This window comes from Macaca fascicularis, chromosome 18 (assembly GCF_037993035.2).
Source record: "Macaca fascicularis isolate 582-1 chromosome 18, T2T-MFA8v1.1".
Classification (NCBI taxonomy): Eukaryota; Metazoa; Chordata; class Mammalia; order Primates; family Cercopithecidae; genus Macaca; species Macaca fascicularis.
This window is the reverse complement of record NC_088392.1, coordinates 7,913,267-7,939,904: the sequence shown is the minus strand read 5'-3', so window position 1 is coordinate 7,939,904 and position 26,638 is coordinate 7,913,267. Positions and strand designations below refer to the sequence as shown.

General features: G+C 36.4%; 1 protein-coding gene across 9 annotated transcripts in view; it reads right to left on the bottom strand.

The window, feature by feature from the left end:
• Nucleotides 1-26,638, bottom strand: part of NETO1 (neuropilin and tolloid like 1) — a 127,012-nt gene that overhangs the window by 10,237 nt on the left and 90,137 nt on the right. For all 9 annotated transcript variants that reach the window (XR_010582791.1, XR_012427138.1, XM_005586457.4 and 6 more), the window contains exon 8: nt 4,225-4,338. Coding sequence is in view for 7 of the 9 variants with exons in the window: in XM_005586457.4 (XP_005586514.1) it covers nt 4,225-4,338 (114 nt within the window). In the remaining 2 variants the exon portion in view is untranslated. The remainder of the gene's footprint in view (nt 1-4,224; nt 4,339-26,638) is intronic.

The following is a 26,638-nucleotide window of genomic DNA, read 5'->3' as shown; positions in this document are numbered from 1 at the left end:
AGACCATTAGTGTCTTAAGAGCAATAACACGAACCTTGGGACATCGATAAGTTTAACAGAACAAGCTAAGAGAGTAACAGCTAACGAGAGTCCTCCTGGGTTATAACAACTCACAAAAGCAAGACTCAAGGACTACCTTTGCAATTAATTAAATTTAATTGACCAGACTGTTGAACAGTTTATGATCTTGGGCACTGTCGAAAGCAGTAGAGCAATCAGTCGACAATCGGTGGAGACTAACAACTGGCTGCTATACAAACAGAGGTGATAGCTAAATAGAGAGAACAGGAAATGAGAGAGGCACAGAGAGCCCTGCTAAAACCGTGCTGCCCAAGGCTGCTGGTGCGAAGCCCAAGGCAGTGGCCTCTGTGGGGCAGCATCAGAGGCTTCACTAAAATGGTCTGGCCAAGTCTCCATTTAGAAACAAACAAGAAAACTACAAGTCCTGGGAGGAAGAAGTTAGTATTCAGAGATGCTACTAACATGTGATTTTCAACACAATGGTGTAAGGCATGTAAAGAAACAGTAAAGCAAAGCGTATATATAGGAAAAAAGAAAAAGCAGGCAACAAAAGGACCCTTTGGGGAGCCAGATATCAGAGTTGACAAAGATTTCAAAGCAGCTATAATCAGTATATCTGAGGAACTAAAGCAAACTAAGATTGAAGAAGCTCAAGAAAATGAGGACAATGCTCATCAAATAGAGAATATTAATAAAGACATATAAATCATACAAAAAGGGAAGGTCTGGAATTGAACAGCGCAATTACTAACATGATAATTTCCTGAAGCCTCAACAGTACATTTCAGCTGGAAAAAGAAAGTATCAGCTAACTTTATAAAGACAGAGGCATGAGAATAGTGCAATAGGAATATGAGTTTCAAAACAAGAAGGCAGAAAAATAACAGCCTCAGGAGAAAAAAAAAAGTGTGGCAAATCAACAAGCACACTAACGTAATGTAATGGGTGTATAAGAAACAAAGGAGAGATGGAAAGTAACAGGAAAAAGAACAACAACAAAAAACCTAGAGGAGTTAAAACTTCCCAAACTTAATTAGAAAACCCACATCCAAGTTCAACAAACTTCAAATAGGATAAACGCAGAGATCCACGCAAAGACATATGACTATGAAAACATTAAAAAAAAATAAAACATCTTGAAAGCAATAGAGAAAGAAAACCTCATCACAGAAAGGAGCCTCCATCAAATTAACAGCTGAGTCATCATCAGTGGAGGCCAGAAGGCAACATGATGACACATGCAGTGCTGCAAGCAACAGCAACACAAAACAAAACCAAACAACAACAACAACAAAACCTCAACAGAAACCTGTCAACCAAAAACCCATTATCCAGCAAACCTACCTTCACAAATGAAAGACATTGTAAGACTGGCAAAAATGAAGATAATTCAATGATAAAAGAGCTTCCTTAAAATAAATATTGAAGACAGTTCATGTTGAAAACAAGTGAGTTCAGACAGTAACTCAAATCCACACGAAAAAATTGAACAGATAATAAACAGGTAAGTAAATAAGGTCTATAACAGTGATTATGTAAATAATTGCAAAGGATAGTAGAGTGGCATATTTCTTCTGCAGTCTTCACTTAACTTTTTAAAAAAGCAATGTTCTATGTATATAATCGTAATGCTGAACTATAACTTACATAAATGCAATATATTTGGTGACAATACAGTGTAAAAAAGGTGGGAGCTAAAATGTTATTGGGTAAGGAAATGACACCAGGGTAACGCATATCTAGAAAAACAAATGAAGAGAACCAGAAATAGTACATCAGAAGGATTATATAAAAAGTTACACTAATATACTTGCTGTCCTTTCTTCTCCCAACCACTTTAAAAGACATACAGTTATATAAAGTAATAATTAGTGCAATGTATTGTTGGGTTTGTAATGTTTAAAATGTAATATGTACAAATATAATTAGAACGTTTAAAAATGTAATATGTACAAATATAATTGGAAAAGGGAAGAGAGAATATAGGAAGAACGTTTCTATGTCTCACTATAATTTAGTATAATCTAAAATACATTCTGGGAAGCTAAGTTGTATGTTTTAAGTCCTAAAGCAACTAAGAAAGGAAAAAAATGCATTAAAAACTCTAAAATAATTAAAATGTTGCACTAGAATACACTAACTTAATGCAGCAGAAGAAAGCAATAAAAGAAGGAAAAGAAAAAAAATGAGACATTTAGAAACAAAAAGTATAATGGAATACATGAAGTCCAACTATATCAATGACAGTACTAAATGTGAATGGATTAAACAACCCAATGAAAAGGCAAAGATTCTCAGACTGGATAAAAAATAAGATATAAATATAGACTGTCTACAAAAGAAACACTTTATATTCAAACATGCAGACAGACTGAAAGTAAAAACGTGGAAAAGAAGAATGGAAACCAAACCATAAGAAAGATGTAGTGGCTATACTAATGTCAGACAAAATATAACTCAAGACAAAAAAACTGTACTAAACTCTAGAAGATTGTTTTGTAGTGATAAAAGGGTGATGAGGAAGATACAACAATTACACACATACATGAGGTTAGCAACCAAGCTTCAAATTACATGAGAGAAAATTTTACAGAAGTGAAGAGAGAAGTAGATAATTCAACTATGATAGCTGAAGAATTTAACACCCACTTACAATAATGGACAAAACACAGCAGAAAATCAAAGGCAAACAGAAGACTTGAACAATGCTGTAAGCCTACCAGACATAACAGGCATCTATACAACATTTCACTCAACAACAGCAAATAGATATTCTTTTCAAGGGCACATGGGACAAACTTTAGGCTACACAACATTCTTGCCATCGGCGTAACCTCCATAAATTAGAAATGACTGCAATTACAAAAAGTTTTTCTCCTATCACAAGAGAATGAATTAAAGGTTAAACGAATCATTTTTCTTTCTGAAAAAAATAAATATGGACTTTCATAATGCACATCCATTCACATGTGTTGATTGCCATCTCATGTGAAATATTTCTTACATACATGGGACCACATTTACATAGGCCAAACAAAGCCAATGGTGACTACGAATTATTAACAGGTCTGCAGTAAGATCACTTAGAAAGTAAATTTCTGGCCGGGCGCGGTGGCTCACACCTGTAATCCCAACACTTTGGGAGGCTGAGGCGGGTGGATCACGAGGTCAGGAGATCGAGACCATCCTGGCTAACACGGTGAAACCATGTCTCTACCAAAAATGCAAAAAATTAGCCGGGCATGGTGGCGGGCACCTGTAGTCCCAGCTACTCGGGAGGCTGAGGCAGCAGAATGGCATGAACCCGGGAGGCAGAGCTTGCAGTGAGCCCAGATGACGCCACTGCACTCCAGCCTGGGTGACAGAGCCAGACTCCGTCAAAAAAATAAATAAATTTCTAATCCATTCAAAAGTAGACAGGAAAGTAATCAACAGCAAAAGTGTTGATAGTGTAACCGCCTTTCCTACTGACTGTATGAAGCAATGAATACTGTGGTATTACTTCTTTACTTCTATGAACAGAAGGCATTTCGTAGATAATACTGGACTTCAAGCATGAAAGAGTTATTTGCATATCTTCTTTTGTCAATTGTTTAATACTGGATCTCAGTAAAACACTTTATATGGCAGTTTCATCGTTTCATCTTAACTAAAATGTGCAACATCCGTAATCCTTTGTGTACAGACAAGGGAAGGAGGCAAGGGCATTGGGAGCTATGTTCATGGGAAAGGAAGAAAAGCATTTTCATAGCAAAACTGAAGTGAAGTAGCTGGAAGTAACTGAAAGTACAAATGCTAGTTCAATATATTTTATCTCTTGAGTACGTACACAAAGTCCAATCAAGACAAACTAGAATGAATGACAGGTGTGGCCACAAGCAGACGGTATCACACATGATAGGAAAGTAGTGTGCTCCCCTGAAACCTCCCGTTTTCAGAGCTCTGCAGGGTCTAATGAGGTGATGTCTTTAATTAGAATTCAAGTGCTAAGGATAGTCCACTGTGCGCTACTGAATAACGAAACATCTGGACACGGTATGAGTAAAGGGTAAGAAAAATGCTTACAAATCGACTGTAAGACATGCAGTGCTCATAAAAGGCACTATATACTCTTATTTTAAAGACTGTCTGACTGATATATATAAACTTCTACCCCACTCCACAGGGAGGAAATTTTTTCAGATTTCAGGGACTAATCATTACCTTTACAGTGATTTTCATCCCAAGGATACACACAGTTCTGGAGTCCATTGCAGACCAAAGTGTTATTAATACACATGTTACTATGGCAGAAGAATGTATTGCCTTCACAAGGAGCTAAAAACAAGACGAACAAGACAAAGGAAGAAAGTTATAACTGATATTCAGTGGTAAATCACTCATATTACAAATCCAAAAATAAAAAGATTAGAATAATTTACCACGAACTGAGATAAATGATCTGCCATGAGATGTTCAGAAATGGTGCCGTAATGTTAATTATTTCTTGTGTTACTAACAGTGCTGGCAATCCTCTAGAGAGGCTCAGCTTATAAAAATGCCATAGGGTATTTTCCATCATTAAAATGAAGTACATTATCCACATTTTTTTAAGTAGGCATATTTATTTAGCAAACCTGAAGCATCTACCATGTGCATAAATTATACTTTATACTAAATTAAGAATGTATAAATCTAGTTTTACTGTGCAAAAACACCTAATAGAAATTTTTAAATAATTTTGAAAAATATATACTTACCAAGTACTAATGAATAAAATATACTAAAGCAAACCCTGTAACATTACTTAAGAATATGAAAAAAACAAAATGCCATGGAAATTCAGAATCATGAACAAATTAATCCTGAACAACACAAAACATATATTATGCTTATTACATTTAATATACATGGTGATAAAATTAGCTTACTATGCACGTATTTTATACATTCTAGTGATTCGATATACAATGATCATTATCTCCAGATTACAACGCACACTGAAGGAACTGGGAGGTAAAATATGAACTTCAAGCAGGTACAAAATACGGCTAAATAATGATGAGAAAACAGGAGTTGAATATAGCAATGTAAAATGTTAGATATGATTTCAACATGAGGAAAAATACATTTATTTCATTATTAGAGTGACAGAATATTTTAAGTGTGCTCAGTCTTTACAGTAATATTGCATTGTGGATGTTTGCTTACAGAAAGTGCTTTTAAAAGCTAACTTTTGATTTTACCTTTGTATTCACTCCACGTATCAGACAAAATGCAATTTTAGTGTTTCTTTTTTCAATAAAGGCTCTACAATCCTTTTAAGGATTGTAGAATTGACATTCTAGCAATATCTATTGCACACAAAACACATTAATTTCCAATGATTAATAAATGAAGATACATTAATGATCAGTACTATTTAGACACTGAAGTCATGTTATAATGAGCTTTTCACTTTCAAAACTGCATATTACGTAAGTTTTAGAGTTAGCTTCTTTACTACGTTTGCTACGCTAATCACAACTGTCAAAACAATATTTTGCAATTTAATATACATAAGGCAACTTACTATATTTTAATACTCCCAGAAATCCTTAAAAAACAAAACAAAACAAAACAAAACCACTCAAATTCTGAAAACCAAAAGCAAGGCAAAGAAATAGCTAATTCAAGCAATGGGATACTTCCTGGTTCTTCATCCCCTACCTCCTCCCACAACCCAAAACAGTTACCTCTCTGTTCATTTTGACTTCATGTTCCCGGTTAAAGAGTAAAAAGCATGTAACAGTAATTTTGGAAAACGAAAATTAGAGTAGAAAATAGGTAGTAGTCATTTTGTAAAATAAAGTATCAGGCTTAACACTTTATTTTGCTAATGATGTGTTAAGTACTGTTCTGTATAAACCTTTCATAATGTAAAATTTAACAATCCAGTGTATTATTGTAAAGACCTGCTCTTTAGTAAGCAACTAAATTTGAATTTCTGTAGCCAACTATAATGGCTTCTGCAGAATTGGTAAGTTCTGTTAATTAGATAGTCAATGTTGCCAAAATTTGTACACAGTGTATAAAGGAGATTTTGGAAAATTTTATATTAGAATGGCTGCAAACTGCTTTTGTAAAAATGAGTAGAATACTTATTATCTAACAAATTGTAGTATACATTTTGAAAGAATACCCATCAAGTAAGAAATACCTTTAAAAATTACATATTTACTGACCTATTAGTTGGAAAAATTATTATAATAATTATTAAATAGGATGGGTTAGTTTAAAAATTTAAACATACAAATAAAAATAACATTGCATTCTGGTAATCGAGTGAAGTGCATTAGTATGTTGTTAAGGGCACTGAAATTTGAATTCCAAATAATCCAAATGGGATTGTGTTTGTTTCTGCTGCTTAGTAGTTGTGAAACTTTCAATGTTCCAGGATCAGTTATTAAATATTAGCGGTTTTACCGAGAATGCAATAGGTAATCCAGGAATGTCAATAAATCACATTTTAACATGCTTTTATGCATTAAATAATTATGCAAATATGCCAGTTAATTGGGAGTTAGCCTCCCTTTTGTTTGTGGTGTATTTTTTTCTTTTCTTTTCTTTTCTTTTTTGTTATCCTAGGTATTTCTCCATGTATTTTCTTCCTTACTTTTGCTAATAGTTACAGAATTGCTGTGCAATGAAAAATAAAAACAAGTAAGCAAATCCTGATACGGTTAAGAAGCAATGTAGAGGCTGGGCATGGTGGCTCACGCCTGTAACCCCAGCACTTACTGACGCTGAATATTTCTCTCAGCAATGCGTAAATGCAATGATGCATTAAAGACTCTCATTTCTCTCCTGGTTAAGAACTACAATAGCACCAATAGACCAAATCAAGCCTACATTCTCATTGCTCTTTCAAAGACTTGTGTGCACTCGGTCCACCAACACGTGTAGCCCCTTGCTCCCAGCACACTCCTGACACATCCGGCACCATGTCCACACAGCACTCCCTTCGTTTACCTGCCCCAGATACCCCTTCTCCACTCTGCCATCCAAATCACATCAGAACCCTATGATCTATAGTCTTAAAATATTATTCCAATCTATCAGAAAATTTAGCTGTTCCTTAAGTCCTATTTCACATGTAATTTTTAAAAGTTTTAAGAGTGTATTTTATCATCTTTTTTGTATATATTTGAGGCTTGTGACCATGCTTTTTTTTTTTAAATTAACATTTATGTTTAATCTCTCATAATGGCTTAAGTTTACTAGGCTTGTAGTAAATAATAGATGTTTTAACTGATTAATATTACTTAGCAAAAGGTTAACTCTGACTGGGCTGCATACCTTAGTATATTCCAGAGAGCAGAAGACTCTAACAAATGTGTTTATTGGTTGAGAACTAATCTTCAAGGCCACGGTCTTCCAATCAAGGCCAACGTCTTCCAGTCAAGGCCACAGTCTTCCAGTCAAGGCCACGGTCTTCCAGTCAAGGCCATGGTCTTCCAATCAAGGCCACAGTCTTCCAGTCAAGGCCACGGTCTTCCAATCATGGCCACGGTCTTCTGATGAAGGTCAGGGTCTTCTGATCAAGGCCACAGTCTTCCAGTCAAGGCCATAGTCTTCCAATGCAGCATGTAGTGATTACAGGCAGCATGTATTCTCAGAAATTTAACTCAGCATCATATCTTTGCTTCTTTTACTATTTCTGACAAAGCACATATTCCTCGACCAATTTACAGAAGACTTATTCTACTTACGAGGTTCAATACTCATCATTTAAGCTGTTGTCTCTCATAAACCAGCTGCTTTATTCCCTAGTGATTTAAAGGAAACTCAATATTTATTTATAATAAAGCGGCAGCCAAAGAAGTAACACTCCAAATGCCAAGTACCTCACACAATTTCCAGGGTCACAAGAGTGGACACACAACTTTATATTTGTTTCTATCAGAATAGCAAATAGAGCTTCATATTGATGTTAAAACACTATGAACATAGATGGAACAATTTGCTATTGCTTTTTGTCACTGAACTATTTGAAAGTGTATTTAGACATGAGACCTTCCAACTAATTTGATTTCACTTTATTGGGTTTATTGACATCATCATTTCATCATTCAGATCTAACAATCCAAAGATGGAAACTGATTTCTGTTAAAGTAGTAAAATATTCTAGTCAGCCAGAATAATGTCATATGTATAAGCATATCATTGCTCTTGATGTAAAACATTCACATAGAAAGGAGACACTACAACACTTCAAAATGAATCTTTCTTCACTGTTTCCTCCTCCCACATACACCAATACCTATGCATTTGCGCAGAGCATTCATTTTTGGCTGTGCAACAGACTGTAGATTAAACAAAACTTAGAACTTCTCCAGACACATCAGCCTGGGATTGAAGAGTCCTGCTAACAGGACAGAGGGCCCAGCTGTGATTTGGGCTGTCAGGAGTGATAATCCTTAAGGACAGATTGCTTCCTCCCTGAGCAAAAGCAGGTTTAGAGAAGAGTCCCTTGCAGCCTGGCCACCTGGTCTCTGACTCCCAGGGTTGCCTCTTTCACACTCTTTGCCTTTGAGCTGATTAACCTGTAAGTTGCTCAGTTACCACATCTGTAAAGTGGGGATAAAGACAATTACTTACCCGAGTGATTTAATTATGCACAGAATGCAGTATAGTGTCAGCGGCATGGATGAAAACATTACAAGATGGAATTGTAAAGCGTTTAAGGAGAGTATTGCACAGAGGCTGTGGAGTCAATATGTCTGATTTTCCAAAGTGAGTTATGTGATCTTGAGCAAATTCACTAACTTTTTCAGTTTCTGTTTACATCTATATAATGGGGAGAATTATAACTATTACATAAAGTTGTAAGAATTAAATGTGATAGATCTTTAAAAACCATAACAGATACTGTCATATGGTGTATGATAAAAGAATGCTACCTGTTCTTGAACTACCACAGTTACCAAAACAAAAGCAAATGAAACAAAACAAAAAACTTAAAATGTATAAAAAGTATATTTGGAAAATCATAAGTTTGCATGAAAAATACAAAATGTTAATCAAAAAAAGTCAATTTTCTCTTTCAGATTTTTATATCAGGAAAATAGTTTAAACATCTTTGCTATATTGCTTCATTACTCTTCTTTTTAAACCCTCATCTATTCCCATTGTTACCACAAGGTGGCGAACTTACATCAGACTTTAGTTAAAGACCATTTTACTCCCTCATGGGGATGACTAAAATAAACCATGAAAGCACCAGGAATGACACCTAAACCTATACATTACTAATTCTTTAAATAAACAAATTATTTAGCAGGGGACAACAAGTCTCTTACATATTTGAGTCATGTAGGAGAAGATAAAATACAGCCACAACACTCAAAATAAACGAAGTTTTACATAATGTATTTAATAAAGAAGCATAGAACACATATTTTTAATGTGAAAGGTCTAGTCATAGATGTACCTCCGATTTTAATGTTTATCTCATGTGGATAAACACTGCTTAAATTTTGTAACTTAAAGGTTTTTAATTTATAATAGCTACTTTAGTGTAGAAGTCACTAAGCTTATTCTATTAGAATTGTTTATTTCGTTTTTTTTTTTCTTTTTGAAATCCAGAAATCCACTAAATACTATTCAAGAAATATTAAAACTAATTGAAATAAAAACAGGCAGATTTCTTTGAAACAGTGATATTTCAACTATCCATGTTTTATGGTTAATAAAACTATCATTGGTAATTTGTTCAACGTCAAATAAGTCATCATATTACATCATGAAAAATGGGAAAACAAAATGATCCTTAATCATATTCCCCTAAAGACTCATTACACCACTGGACCCCATGTTTCTTGGACTTAGGGTCTGGTTCTCTTCACCTCCCCTCCACAGTCCACTCATCTTGTTCTCTTCAGACATTCTTGCTGCTTGATTTCCTCAAATTATTTTAACGTCTTTAATTTTGAGCTTTGTCTAAAGCTCACCCAGCTCTATGCTGGCCTGTGTAGGCATAGCCACAGTCTCTCTCACACACAGAGTCACACAAACTCATATACCACACACACTCGAACACAGACAGCACTCACAGACACACACATACCACTCAAACACACACTCACACCACACAGCCACAGTCACACCTCTGGGTCTTTTACTTCTACTCTTTATTAATTCTTCATCATTCCCTGATCTTTAGTTTGAATGGAAATGCTCAGACGTGTGGAAAAGCAGCTGGGGGAGGAAACAGCTTGGAGTATGTATTAGTCCGTTTTCAGGCTGCTATGAATACCCAAGACTAGGTAATTTATAAAGAAAAGGGTTTAATTGACTCACAGTTCCACATGACTAGGGAGGCCTCAGGAAACTTACAATGCCTTCATGTTGGAAGGCAAAACAGGCACTTCTTACATGGTGGCAGGAGAGAGAAGTGACAATCAGCGAAGGGGGAAGCCCTTTATAAAACCACCAGATCTCATGAGAACTCACTATCAGGTGAACAGCATGGAGGGAAACTGTCTCCATGATTCAATTATCTCCACCTGGTCCAGCCCTTGACACGTGGGGCTTATTAACATTCAAGGTGAGATTTGGATGGGGACACAGAGCCAAACCATATCAGAGTATATTTACATCTTCTTGCTTTATTTCTCAGGTTCAACTTTTGTCAGCCTTGAAGATTTGCTAAAACTTACTTTTTAAAATTAAAACTTCTGACCCTCAGGATGGTCTAGAATCTATTACTCTGTTTCGTGAGGGATGGAGGCAAAGCTTAACACTAATGTGAATATGTAAATATGACACATATCAACATTCTATAGTTAGGTCATGAATTCACACTGAAGAGCAAAATCTAGCATACTTACTTTTGTTACTAATGTTTATCAGTTCAGCTAACCAAGGTGATTTTCCCCCCACCTTCTCAGGCCACTATGCTAGTGCCTTACAGACCCCTGTAACTGAGCCCCCTGAGGCTGTCACAGGTCCCTCATTTCCTCTGCCGTCTCTCTGGGCGATTTTCATCAGACGCAGAGCCCACACTAAGGAGGGGGCTTAACCCCTACCTCTGACTACTATGTGAGATCCAGACTTACTCTGAACATTGAAATTCCTACTTAACATCTCCATTTGGAACTGTAATTACCATCCCAAACAGAATATGGCTGACGGGCTTAAGCAAAACGATTATCACCTTACTCCTCTTATCCACATTTTCCCCTTTAATTCTCACCTCTCACACCTTCCTGGCATTGACAAACGGCACGACCATCCCCTCAGGTGTTCAGGCTAAAGACTCAAGACCATCCTTGGGTCATTTCTCCCCCGGATACCGTTGAGCCAGTGGCCATCTCTTGGGTGACTCTGTCTCAATACAAAGCTCTCATTCAGGTCTCCACTGCTGTGAAGGAGCCAGGCCCCCATTCACTGACAGCAATCTTACATGGGGTTCAGGGACACAGAAGCCATGGGGACCTTGGCCATTTGAAAGTGTAAATCAGGCCGCATTTCACTTTGTTGAAGACACCCCAAAACACTTTCCAATAACGCTAGACTAATGTCCAGGCTCCTTGTGCCCTAGTACACAGCAAGTGATTTATATTCTCACAGCCTCTGCTCACCCTAAACATTTATAAAATTCCTCCTCCACTCAGATGTCACCCACCATAACTAGCAGGTCACCATGTCCTCATCCTTCCCACCACATCACCCATGTTTGTTTTCTCACAATAGATACTAGGGTGTGGGCTAATCCCTTTGAGTTAACTCACCTGTGCCTTGTTGCTTCCTCTTAAAAGTCTGGCAACCAGATGTACCACTTTGTAGATGCTTCATAAATACTTGGTGACAGACTATATATCAGAATAAAAATTCTTTTTTTTTTTTAATTGGAGATAAAGTCTCCTCTGTCACCCAGGCCGGAGTGAAGTGGCACAATCTCAGCTCACTGCAAACCCTGCTGCCTGGGTTCAAGCAATTCTTCTGTCTCGGTCTCCTGAGTAGCTGGGATTACAGGCGCCTGTCACTGTGCCTGGCTAATTTTTGTATTTTCAGTAGAGCTGGGGTTTCATCATCTTGCTTAGGCTGGTCTTGAACTTCCGGCCTCATGATCCACCCACCTTGGCCTCCCAAAGTGCTGAGATTACAGAAGTAAGCCACAGCGCCCGGACAGAATAAAAACTATTTAAGCAACACAATGAATATTAAATGCCATCTTCTCATTAATGTCTGACAATGATTTTAATTTTTAAATAACAGCAAAACTTTAAAAAATAAACTTGAAAGAAAATAAAACTAGAGATATCAATTATGAGTAATCAACTGAAGATGCAAATTTTGAAAACCTTCAAAAATGTCATTAAAAATATATAGCTTGGCTGGGCACAGTGGCTAACACCTGCAATACCAGCACTTCAGGAGGCTGAGGTGGGTGGGTCATTTGAGGTCAGGAGTTCAAGACCAGCTTGGCCAACACAGTGAGATCCCAACTCGATTAAAAACAAAAATTAGCTGGGCGTGGTGGTGCATGTCTGTAATCCCAGCTACTCAGGAGGCTGAGGTGGGAGAATTGCTTGAACTCAGGAGGTGGAGGTTGCAGTGAGCAGAGATTGTGCCACTGCCCTTCAGCCTGGGTGACACAGTGAGACTCAGTCTCAGAAGAAAAAAAAAAAAAAAAAAAAAAAATATATATATATATATATATATGTATGTGTGTGTGTGTGTGTGTGTGTGTGTGTGTGTAGCTTGCTACTAATTATCATTTTTAATTGTGGTTAATTACACAAACAGAAATATTAAAAATATATAAAATATATTTGGCCATCAGAACTTCCCACAAAACAATTTTTTTTTTCCAAAACAAATGGAAAAATTTCCCTTGTCACCACATTGAAACTTAAAATGGCCCATAGGCTATGCAATTAGAGGAAATGACATTTTACTTGAAAAATGGTGACCAGACTTGAGGCCAGAAATAGATTTGTGTATCTTTTTTTCATGTCCTTTATCATCTTCATAGTTATTTTGAAAAATCAATATCTGTTTTCAAAACTCTCTGTTCCAATATGACTAAGTTATACTTTGAAAATATCCAGTATTATGAAGATGTACATATATTAATCTGTTTTTGTACAAGAAATTCTGTTCATAAATTTCAATTCGATCTCACACATATTTATGAGATTCCTCCCCAATCTTTGTGCTAAAATTACATATTCTTACTGTTCTGAAAGATATTATATTAAGAAACACATCTTCATTGGAAACTTACATTCCATATATACAAACTCTTTCCTTTTATGTGGGGTGAACCACATCATAATTTATCCATTATTTTATCATCCCTAGACATTATTACATAATATTTTTATACTTCCATTATGTCTGCCTTGATTCGGCCTCACAGTGATCTCTTCAATGTGTGTAGTTAGGCATTACAATTACGATAAGGAAGGCATTACATTTCTTTGGCGTCTGCATGCTGATTACTATTAGGCCTTGCACATGTGGGCTAGAGTTGGTTTTCATGATACATACATGTCAGTAGCAGTTGGCTAGTTTAGACACACTATTCTTTTATAAAGGTACAATACTTGCTCTCATTGAACATGCCAAGTCCCAAAAAAGGGGCCTGCAATAAACGAAGATGAGAACCATACCTAAACACATCACCATGACTCAAACTTAAAAATCTGCTCGTTCAGAGGCTATCAATTAAAAGTAATAATTTTCTATTTCCATATAACAAACATATCCTGTGTATTTTCAGGGGCAGACATAAACTATAATAGTTGTAAAGCTAGAATCAGAGAGATTAATATATATTATTTCCAAGGATTCTATTAAAAATTACAGGAAATTTCCTGCCTTTATTCTTGTCCAAGTGATTCCTTGTAGACCCACACACTTTATTTAAAAAAATTATTCTAACTGGTTCAATGAAAGTTCTGCAGTATTTTCTGAATAGGCAAAGAAGCAAAATTATTTAAGATACTTGTTTTAGTCAAATTACTTAAGAAAATTAACTTTAAATTTTAAGTATTTCATCAAACTACGTGTCTATACACATAATACTTTTTCAATGATTTAAGTAACCATATCGGTAATAAAAGTCCATCAATAATTCATTTCAAATATTAGAATACTTTTGACAGTGTTTTCTTTATGGTACAATCAAACTCAATCAAAAGCTTTAAAAAAAACAGGAAGGAAGGGAGGTAAGAGGAGGTAAGAAAGGAAGGGAGGGAGGGAGGGAGGGAGGAGGGAGGGAGGGAGGGAGGAAGGAAGGAAAGAAGGAAGGAAGGGAGGAAGGAAGGGAAAGGAAAGGAAAGGAAAGAAATGAGGGAGGAAAGGAGAGTTGGCTTCTGGCAGATTACACAATTTTATTTCATTTTCCTTTGCTCAATAGCCTCACTGTATTTGAAAGTGTTAACTACCCAAGTTTCAGTACGTTGTTACTTCACTAACAGATACAATACTAGTCACCTTCTGCCGACCATTTGCTATTTTCCAGACATACACTGAGAACTTTCAGCTGCCCTGTGGTATTTTCTCTGTTTTACAGAAAGGAAACTGAGGATTAAAGTCCAGGCATCACACATAAGAAAGTGGCAGAACTGACGGACACTGAAGACGTGCTCTTACACACTGTAATTCCATCTCAGATCTTTTCCAAAAGCAAAATAATTTTCTGAAATGGCTAATTTGTGATTCTGTTTCTAAAAATGTTTATCATTTATTTTAAAATTTCAAACCCATCTATACTTGCCCAAAGTTATATTCATATCTTTAGGATACATTAACTTTTTAAGTTTTTTTATAGTAATAAAATATTTAATTTAAAAATAAATTCTTTATATAAAAGAATACTTACGCAATAGCAAGGTGTGAAGGCAGACTTGTGTTAAGATATATCTTTTGATATATCAGTTGATATTGTATACCTTTGGTTTTAAAGTCAACTTAATTACTGCTTTCAGAATTTCAGTTAAAGACTCCATCAGCTTAATATAAACAAGCAAAAAAACCACAGAAATACAAATTCTTATTGCGGTCAAATAAATAATGGCTCTCCAAGTTGTCCACATCTTAGTCCCACATCCTGTGAATGTTACTTTATATGGAAAAAGGGATTTCGCAGGTGTGATTAAGGATTTCAAAATGAGGAATTATTCTGGATTATCCAGTTGAGCCCAATGCAGTAACAACTAAAGACAGGTAGAGACTGAAGGAACAGAGATGATGTAACAGCAAATCGTAAAGGCACATGAAGATGCTACACCAGTGGCTCTGACAAAGGAGAAGTGCTAGGAGCCAAGAAATCCTGCTCTAGAAACGGGAAAAGGAAGGAAATGTATTTTACAATGGAGCCTCTTACTGGGCAGCAGCCTTGCTGACATCCTGGTCTCAGCCTAGTAAAACCTGTTTTAGGAATCTGACCTCCAGAAGTGTAAGATAATAGAGCTGTGTTATCTGATGCTTCTAAACGTACGTTAATTGGTTACAGCAGCAATGGGAAACTAATATGCCCATCTAGACCACGTAGCAGATTTCTCAGGCATTTGACTTCGACTAACCAGCCTTCTGCCAAAGTGGCCGTCGCTGCACAGCACAGCAACCAGGGACAGGAGAGGGCAGTGATGAGAAAAGTAAAGATGAGACCGCTGACGGAGAGTGGCGGTTTCCAGCCAGGATACCCTGACAACTCGTATCATAATTAGTCCTGGGATGAATCTAAGGCTGCATTTTTCTAATTATCATCTGTCTTTAAGTTATTAAAGTGAATTCAAGGGTGTATGCACTCATATCGAGGGGAGAAAAGGGTCAATACTATATCTGGTGTTCTAAGATCCTGCAAAATTGCAGGTTTATCATCAGGATCTGTCATGCAGTCAGTCAGTCATCAGTTGAATGTCTCTCAGAAGATAAACGGTGGAGAAATTCTATTACAGAGCAGAGTTATTATTTAGTCTGAAAACTAACTAATAACTTTGTAAAAAAGTGTTTACCGGCCGGGCGCGGTGGCTCAAGCCTGTAATCCCAGCACTTTGGGAGGCCGAGACGGGCGGATCACGAGGTCAGGAGATCGAGACCATCCTGGCTAACACGGTGAAACCCCGTCTCTACTAAAAAATACAAAAAACTAGCGGGGCGAGGTGGTGGGCGCCTGTAGTCCCAGCTACTCGGGAGGCTGAGGCAGGAGAATGGCGTAAACCCGGGAGGCGGAGCTTGCAGTGAGCCGAGATCCGGCCACTGCACTCCAGCCTGGACGACAGAGTGAGACTCCGTCTCAAAAAAAAAAAAAAAAAAAAAAGTGTTTACCAAACCAATACATATATATTTTAGAAAAATTAGAAAATACAGGCAAAAAATGTCACCACCCAAATACAACCATTAATATCTTAATCCCATTGTCTTTTACATATATGTATTACATATATAATAAATGACATGTATTAAATGTTTATCCCATGTAGTTACAAGAGTATAAATGTAATGTACAAGTGTTCGCTACTTGCTTCTAACATCTTGCTTCTTAACATAGTACGTCAGTATCAATCTACCACATCTTAATAAAGAGGACATTCCCAGAACCATTTGACCAATCTACTTAAGCATTTTTCCACGCTTATAAATATGCACTCATCAGCAGTATGTATTCCTAGAGGTTAATATTTCTGATTCCAAGGTGATATTCTATCTTTGTTCCCTATTTTGGAATTCTGACATATAGTGCTAAATTGTCCTTTAGGAAACATTTTGTTTCCTATAAGCAGTGCATATGCTTTTATTTCAAGATTCCATCTCTAACATGACTTCATGTTTTTAACATTTTGATAGATGAAAATGATGTCTCATTAAATTTTAAATTTATATATTTGTTTACTAATATGTTTACATGTTTGCTTCTTATGCTTACAGGACATTTATGCTTCTCTTATGAATTAGTTATACACATTTTGGCCCCATTTTCTATTAGAATGCTTATCTTCTTCTTATTTTTGAATATAATCATTATTTTTTATAAGATACAAGTATGTACCTACTGCCTGTTGTTTATCTTACCAATTATTCTCCAGGTCAACTCTTCCATATTTATTTTGATTATGATGTTTCTATATTAATAAATATTTGAAATTTATGTATGTTTGAATATGGTGATTTTTTTATCCATAGTGTGCTTTATTTTAGGAAGACCTGCCAATATATGACACACATTCAGCAATTTTTTCAGCATATGTTGTGCATTGTTTATATTTAAATCTGTACGATCTGGTATTTATGCTACTATATGACATACATACATAAATATTTTCTATATTAGTAAAGTGGTCTTAATCTTTTTAATACACATCAATTCACAAGGTGGTGGCATTAAGATTTATAGTAAGACTTCAATTTACACTTTGGCCCAAGGTATGATTGGTAACACTGCTTTCTCCAGTACATAACATTTTCTTTTCGTGGGGAAATATATAGTGAATACAATGTCTTTTGATCTTAGTATTTACGCCAAACTTGTAAATGGTGTTTGGCCTTGCTTATTCTAGAGGAAAAATGAAACACTGTTGTGAAATATTAAGTGAGAGGATTTACATTTTTGACTCCCTCTTCGCTTTCTTTAAAATAATTCTAAATTAGAAAATGTGTTAATTCATTTTTCCATAACTAACAAAGTTATTTAAAGTCATCCCATTTAAATCTGAAAGAAGTTAAAAAGGATTAAAGTAAGTTGGTTAATTTGAAGATACTTTGGTGTATAATCTCAGAGTGTTACTGAGTTATAATCTATATTTTTTTCCCTTAGGAGCCATTAAATTTAGTTACTGAGATTATATGACAATTTTACTTAGTTATTACAAAATTAAGAATTTGCATTATCCAAGGCAGAATGCAAACTGTGTGAACAAGAGGCAGGCTATATCTTTTTCTAGACAGGAAAAGATAATAAAACTGAACAGTGAAATAAAATCAATCACTGTGTCAGTAGAGCAAATATCCAGCTAGCATAAACAAACGCTGCAGAGAAAAACTACACACAAAGAGAATTAGGCTTCTTAGAGTACAACCTTCCGTGGGTAATTTACTAAAATAAATGAGGGAGTATGTGGTGGGAGTGTGGCACAGAATACCAGATATAAATGAACATCTGAAGTGAGTCACACACTTGAGTTGAATCTGAGTTAGTGTGGAAGTGCGGTGCCTTCAGAGAAGCAACCATCATATTCATCTTTGAACCATCCATGCCTGGAAAGTTTAGTGAAGGAATAAAAGAATGAAAGCAGGAATATAAAAATGTATCAAAAAGAAAAGTTATTAATGATTAGGCTAGTGGAACCTCAACTTTTAGTGTCAATCTGATGCTGGAGTGATTGTTTCCTACAATTACAGTATATCTTGCCACATCTCCTGAACTATCAAAACTAGGACTAGCACTATATTAATAAACAGCAATCTATTACAAATGTTTTTAAGTAATATGTTAAAATTGATATTTGGATCATCCATTACATTAAAAAAAGCCCACATCATCGCAATAGGAATACTATGTATTATTTTCTATTGCTGAGTCACAAATTATCACAAATTTGCCCACCAGCTTAAAACAATACCTTTTTATGATCTCATAGTTCTGTATGTCAGAAGTCCAGGCAGGGCTCAATTGGGTTCTTTCCTTAGGGTCTCTGAAGGCTAAAATCAAGAAGTCTGTCTGGATTGGGTTCTCATGAAAAATGTGGAGGCCTCTTCCAAGTTTGTTCAGGTTGTTGGGATGTTTCAGTACGCTGGAATAGTAGGTTCTCACTTTCTTGCTGACTGGCAACCTGAGGACATTCTCAGATTCTAAAGATTGCTCAAAATTCCCCGCCACGTAGTTCTCTGTGTAATATGGCAGGCTGCTTCTTTATGGCCAGGTGGAGTGTTCACTACAGTTAAAAATCTCTGACTTCTTTCATCCCTAACCATTAGATATTTACTTAGTTAGGTCAGACCCAGTAGGATAGTTTCCTTTTTAATTAACTCAAAGTGAACTGATTAGGGACGGTGATTACAAGGATCCCAAGAATATACCCCCATGACCTCATGACATAAAGTTCAAATCTCATCTAAATCTCATTGGTTCAAAGTCCAGAGTCTCCTTGTTTAAATCATCTAAACCTGGTGCAGATCCTGGGGGTACGGTTTCTCTCTGTGTATGGGTTCATGAAACTAAAAACAAGCCGTCTGGCTCCAACATTCCCAACACAGTGGTGGGAGAGGCATAGGATTCTAGTTCAAATAAGGAAGAATGGATAACAAATAGGAGTATTGAATCCATAATAATTCTGAAGTCCATCAAGGTAAAGTCAAATTTTTCTTGACTGTTCTGTTGCCTTTGGTTCTGTTCTCTGAGACAGCCTTTGTTTCTCATGGAAAGTGGCGCATATATATATATATGTATATATACACGTATATATACACACATACACACATATTACACATATACGTATATATACACACATATATATATCATACGTACACACATACACACATATATATGTTTTATCAGATTGATCATGCTATTAGAATTTTGGCATTCCAACTGTTTTACTGGGTACTCTCTCTGTCTCTCTCTGTCCAAGCTGACAGTATTTCTGCTGAGAAAATTAGCCTACACCTTTAACATTTAGCTCAGTAATCTACTTAGCTACATAGCCTATATTTAGCCTATATTTGTAACTTAGAAATTCTGCTTGCCACATACCTGCAGAACATAATTGTGCTAGGCTTTCTGCTACTACAAAACAGGGATTTTCCCCTCTCCCAGTTCTTAATAACATATTCATCCTCACTTGCATCTGAGTCATCATCATCTGTAGTCCTCCAAATCCAGATTTCTACTAACCACCTGTCCAAGGAAGCTTGGGCATTTTTCTCTCAAGTTCTTCAATTTTAGACAGCTCACCTGATTAGGTCAGGTCCACCTAAGATAATCTCCTTTCTTTTGATTAAATCAAACTCAATCAAGCTTTCATAGCCTTTATATATATCTGCAAAATAACTTTTCACAGAGAAAGAATGTAAGTCAATAACCAAATAATATCCCAGGCTATTCACACATTCTGACTGTCTCAAGAGCACGGGATTATATAAGCATTCTACACCAAGAGTTGTGATATTGTATGATTCCCTGTCCCTACCCAAATTTCACCCTGAATTCTAATAATCCCTAGGTGTCAAGGGCAGGAACAGGTGGAGGTAAATGAATCATGGGGTCAGTTTCCCCTATACTGTTCTCGCGATAGTGAGTTCTCAGGAGATTTGATGGTTTTATAGGCGTCTCACATTTACTCTACTGGCATGCATTCTCTCTCCTGCTGCCCTGTGAAGAGGTGCCTTCCACCATGATTGTAAGTTTTCTGAGGCCTCCCCAGTTTTCTGAGGCCTCCCCAGCCATGTGGAGCTGTGAGTCAATTTAACCTCTTTTCTTTATAAATTACCCAGTCTTGGGTATTTCTTCATAGCAGCATAAGAACAAACTAATACAAGGTGAGAATGTCTTGGTTCATCTCAGAATCTGCCTTCCACAGAACATTTCAACTCAGTTCTTGGAACTTAAATGTTCCTGTATGTATATTTCTTTATTCTAAATAAATCTATAGCTTAGACTTGATAGTCTTTTGTCACAAGTTAACATAAAACTAAATGCATTATCTCATTTTAGCAAATTATTGTAAACAATTTCCATGCAACCATAATGTAGACAATTTGTTTTTCCATCTCCTCTACTTTATATGTTTGTTTTTAACAGAAATATGCTGTTCATCAATCAAATGTTAAGTGATGCATATTTTACGCTGCAAAAGTTGTAAAGAAGAGCAGAAGAACAGCTAAATGCAGAACTTCAGAAGTCAAAACTAGTTTTAACTCATTCATCCATTCCAGTTACTGCAAATTCATATTCTAAACACAGAATAAGATTGGCTCAGAAAACTTAGCATGTGATTTATTTAAATGGACATATTCCACTAAGGTCTCTATTTTTTCCTATTGGACAGTTATTCAAATATACAGTCTTACAATTGGTTATGAACTATCTGTAAGTGTATTCAAAATTAAAATTATTCTAAATACAATAATTACTTTAAAATCAGTATTCTTTAGGGTCAATGAATTTTCAAAAAAGATGCCAAGGTGTAAAGCTGTAATAATATAAGAAATCTTAAATAATATAAGAAAAGTCATAGATTACATATATTTATATAATATATAATATATTACATATAATATATATTATATATTGTATATATTATATGTATATATAAATATATATTTACATAAGTATATACTATATTAACATAAATATATAAATATGATATGTAACAATTATATATAAAATTATATTATATGTAAATATGAAGGTAAGAAATATAAGAATATATATAATGTAACAATATAAGAAATCACAAAGTAAAATACAGCACACCTTCAATAATCAATGAAAGAATTATCCAAGGTATGGCATATCTCAAATTGGATGAATTCTTAATCTGCAAATATGTTTCTTGATATTTGTGGCTTCTTCATCTATGAGACTAAATTACTGATTAATTAATTGTTTTTACTGTTAACCTCAAAACACATTTAAATGTTAAATACTCTTTCTTAAAGAATATATGCTAAAGATAATACTTAAATGTTTTGTCTTCTTTTTTGGATTACTCATGCATGTGCTCTTCTTCACCAGGTAAACTGTAGACTACACATTTTGTGTGATTCAAGTGAGAAATGCCATTTAGCTTATTACTAAGGCTACCACCTAGTCAAGAAGAGAGTTCTCTTTCGGTGATAATATTGATTTTTTTTTTTGTCTTGTCCCTGGGTTTCAAAATTGCTTTAGAGGATGAAGTCTGTATATGATTTTTCTGAAGCAAAAAAAAAAAAAAAAAAAAGAAAGAAAAGAAAAGTTCAGCTGGGCAGACAACAGCCTTGTGGCGCCATAAATCAGGGCAGCAAAATCTTTGACAAAACTGTAAGAGGCAGAAGTGAAGAGTGAGCAAAGTCAGTCGATGCAGCAGTATTATGCCTGTGGGAGCAAGCTGCAGAGGTGGTGCTTCTCAAGCCTAGTTGCAAGTAAATACTTACCCTTTTCAGTGCCCTTATGCTCTCCCCATTACTGGTGTTAGACTAATTTCGTTAGAAATATTGGCATTTAACACAGGCTTTATAAAATGCTTCTAATGTGCACTTGCATGGTAAAAGTCTGATGAATTTTTTAGTAAGAATTTCATACCTCCTTGATACACTGATTATTTCCTTTTCCTATAATTTATTCAGATACAAATGTAAAACTATGATGGCTAAAAATGTATTCATATGGTACCCAAATGAGCATATTTCAGAATAGAAACCCCTCGTTATAGTACACTTTTGTCTAATACTTGAAAGCCATGTAAGCGTGGCATGCTATATGGTTACAGTGTGAAAGCAGAGTATGTAGGCATAAAATGCAGTGGATAGGACAGAAGAATCAAAATTCAGTCTGTAATCACTTGAAACAATGCTGACATATGAGAATAACTGTTACATGTTTTAATGATCATTATCATCATCCTCTTTAGAATATTCGAGTTCTGTCTCAGAAGTGTCTCCAAAGTAGCAAAGATATTCACAAGAAAAATCATGGGATTAGGAGTCAGGTCTTTAATTCTTGCCTCAGTTCTGTCAACAAATCATTAAGCATGGGGTTAAGGATGTGTGGGGAAAGTCAATTAACTTCAATGAACCCTTTTTTTCTATTTGAATTCAGAAAATGTGAAAAATTGAAATAGATGATCTCTAAATTCTCTTCTAACCCCTAAAAATATCCTATGGTCCCCACACAAGAAATTCTCACAGATATTAGGATATTATCAAATACGCTCTGTCTTGTTTCAATTTGTGCTGCTATAAAAGTATACTGGGGTAGTTTATTTAAAAAAAAAAAAAAAAAAAGATGTATTTAGCTCAGAGTTCTACAGGCTGAGAAGTTCAAGGACATGGCCCCGGCTTTGGGTGAGGGATTTCATGCTGTATTGCAGCACAGTGGAGAGTTTCCAGGGGGAAGTGGCCATGTGCAAACAAGAGCTGAAAAACCTGAGGGACGTCCTGGCTCTCTCATAACCCATACTCGTAGAAACGAATCCATTCCTGAGAAGACAGATTCAGTCTTTTGCGAGTGAGAACTCACTGGTTACCAGAACAACATCAAGCTGTTAGGTATATGTCCCAATCACCTAAATACATCCCACAAGGCTACCCCTCTCAATATCACCACACTGGGGATCAAATTTCAACAGGAGTTTTGGTGGAGACAAGGAAACCAAACCATAGCATGCTCTAAAAATGCCATAAAGGGAGCAGCTTATGACCGACAGAAACTTACTTCTCACTGTTCTGGAGACTGGAAAGTTCATGATTAAGGCACCATCAGATGTGGAGTCTGCTGAGGGTTTGCTTCCTCATGGACAAACTATCTTGGACTCTCACTGGCAGAAGAGGTGAAGGTTTTCTCTCAGGCCTCTTTTATAAAGGCACTAATCTCACTTACGAGGGCTCTGCTCCATAATGTAATCACTTCACAAAGGTCGAACCTCCCAATATCATCACCTTGGGTAGATGCAGATCTCACCATATATATTTGGAGGTGAAGTCACCTTCAGACTAACCCTAACCCTAACTTCTTCCCCAAAATCCCTGACCTTCTCACATGCAAAATATATTCATTTTATCCCAATAGCCCTAAAAGTCTTGTTTCAGTGTCAATTTAAAACTCTTAAGTCCAAAATCTCATCTAAAGCAGATACGAGTGAGGCATACATTCTGAGGCAAATCACTCTTAAGCTGTAAATCTATGAATTAAAATGTGTTATGAACCTTCCAAAATACATGATGAGACAGGCATAGGACAGTCATGCCCAGTCCAAAAGGGAGACATAAGACAGAAGTAGCAGGTCCCCAGCAAGCCCATAACCTTGAGACTCAGGAATCATCTTCTTGGCCAGGCACAGTGGCTCACGCCTGTAATCCCAGCATTTTGGGAGGCCGAGGCATGTGGATCACTTGAGGTCTGGAGTTCGCAACCAGGCTGACCAACATGGTGAAACCCAGTCTCTACTAAATACAAAATAATTAGCCTAGTGTAGTGGTGCATGCCTGAAATCTCAGCTCCTTGGGAGGCTGAGGCAGGAGAATCGCTTGAACCCGGTAGGGGGAGGTTGCAGTGAGCTGAAATTGCACCACTGCACTCCAGCCTGGGCAACAAGAGCAAAACTCCATCTTAAAAAAAAAAAAATTTTATCTTAGTGTTCTATCCTAGTGTTCTATCCTTTAAACACACTGGGGTAGAGGTCTACCCAACTGCTTTTCTGGGAACAGACACAGCCTTCATAGATTGAAGTCACATGTCCTTGTCTCTAAAGGTCTTGACCGGGGGTGGCCCCACCCCATGATTCGGTTTGCCATTGTTAGTGAGGGCTCTCTGCAGTGCGTCCCATTGCAAAGATTCTTTGCCCGGGTTCCAAGTATCCTTTGAAATGTAGGTGAAGGCAGCCATGCCCCCACAACTTTGCTGATAAAAATGTGCACGCTCCACTTGGTGCAGTGAGGAAGACTGCTGCCAGAAAGCGCCGGGATAAAAGTTTGAGATAATTTGAGATACGAGGTAGGGGTGGACAGTGGTTTTTCTCCTTCAACTCACTCTGTTCCCCTAGACACCGGCCCTCTGGAGCTGAGCTGAGAGGCCAAGCGCAGTGATCTCTGATATGCCTTCAGTGTCAACCTTCCACTGACTTCAGCAATAGGTCCTGATTTCCACCGAGTTGGTCAATCCACATTCATCTTATCAGACGCCTGCTTGGCCACACCTTTGGGGTTTCCTTGTAAGCATGTTTTCTCATTCTTTACAATATGAATAGACCGAGAATTTCCAAATCTTTAATTTCTGCTTCTATTTTGATTAGTAATTCCATCTCTAAATCTTTTCTTTCTTCTTGGATTTTATGACAGGCAGTCAGGAGCCAAACGTTCTTTAACACTTTGCCTAGACATTTTCTCAGCAAAATACCCAATTTCATCCCTTACAAGCAATACCTTCCACAAAACATGAGAGCACAAACACAATTCTGCCAAATTCTTTGCCAATTTGTAATAAGGATGACCTTTCCTCCACTGTCTAGAAACATATTCCTCATTTCCATTTGAAAGCTCATCAAAACGACCCTTACTATTTATATTTCTATAAACATTCTGTTCAGAATAACTTAGGACTTCTCTAACAAGATTCTCCTCCTCTCCTACTGAACCCAGACCAGGATCAGCCTTAATGGTCTGTTCATGGCAACGTAAATATTTTCTAGCAAGGACCTCAAAACTCCTCCAGCCTCTACTCATTACTCAGTTCCAAAGCCATTGCCACATATTTTGAGGTATTTGTTACAGCAACATGCCCACATATCAGTGTAAATTTTCTGTGTATGCCCACTTGCCTGCTAGAACAAAATACCATAGACTAGATGGCTTGTAAACAACATTAAAAATTCCAGCCTCTTAGTTTTGAAGGGACATAACATTCAGGCACCAGCACGCTCTAAGCACTTCACCACTGAACTGGGGATACTATTTTATAAATGTGTAGGCACCAGGAAAAATATCCAGGTACTTTCTTATTACCTGAATAAGACGAAGGCAGATCACTGATTTTCTACCTCCAACTTTTACTGCATGGGTGTGTGAATGGAGTAAATGTTAGATAATACATGTAACTATATATACATATATAAGGCATATATTGGATGTGTATAATTACATGTTAGGCATATATAGTTACATATTAAAAGTATAATTATATATTAGATTATATATACACTAACATACATTAATGTAATTGTATATATTAGCCATATAGAAAAATATATGAATAGTTTGTATAACTATCACCATCTACAAGAACCAAAGTCATCAGCCACTACAAAAAGGTTAGGTCAAAATTCTCTCTCAGCCACTAATATTGAATAAAGCAATACCATCGAGGAACTTGAACTCCCTAAACAAAGTCTCTTTGCTTCCTCTTAAGTACCCTTAGAATGATTCCTGCCCACCCATTGACAAGTAGTAGCACTGATTGAAGTCCACTTTCTATTGTTTTGAAGTTTTCATCTCTTACGTGGAATACTTTCACTTCAATGAATAAAGACACTCTATACCCATGTACTTCATCACAGGATAACTTTGATCTTAGGTATAAATAATGATAGAATTCTGCACAATTTTAGTCAATGCAGTAAAAAGTAGAACATCATGACAAATATACACAGGCAACATCTTAGTCTGTTTGGGTTACTACAGCAAACTACAATAAATTAGGTGGCTTATAGCAAACAGGATTTTGTTTCTCATTGTTCTGGATGTTGGAAGGTTCTGGATGATCTTGGAAGTCCAAGATCAAAGTGCTGGCAGATTTGCTGTGTTTACAATCCATCTCCTGGTTCACAGATGAAACCTTCTAGCTATGTCCTCACATGGTGGAAAGGGCAAGGCTGCTCTCTGGGCCTCCTTATTATTAGAGGACTAATGCCTATGACGAGAGCTGTACTTATGAGCTGATCACCTCTCAAATGCC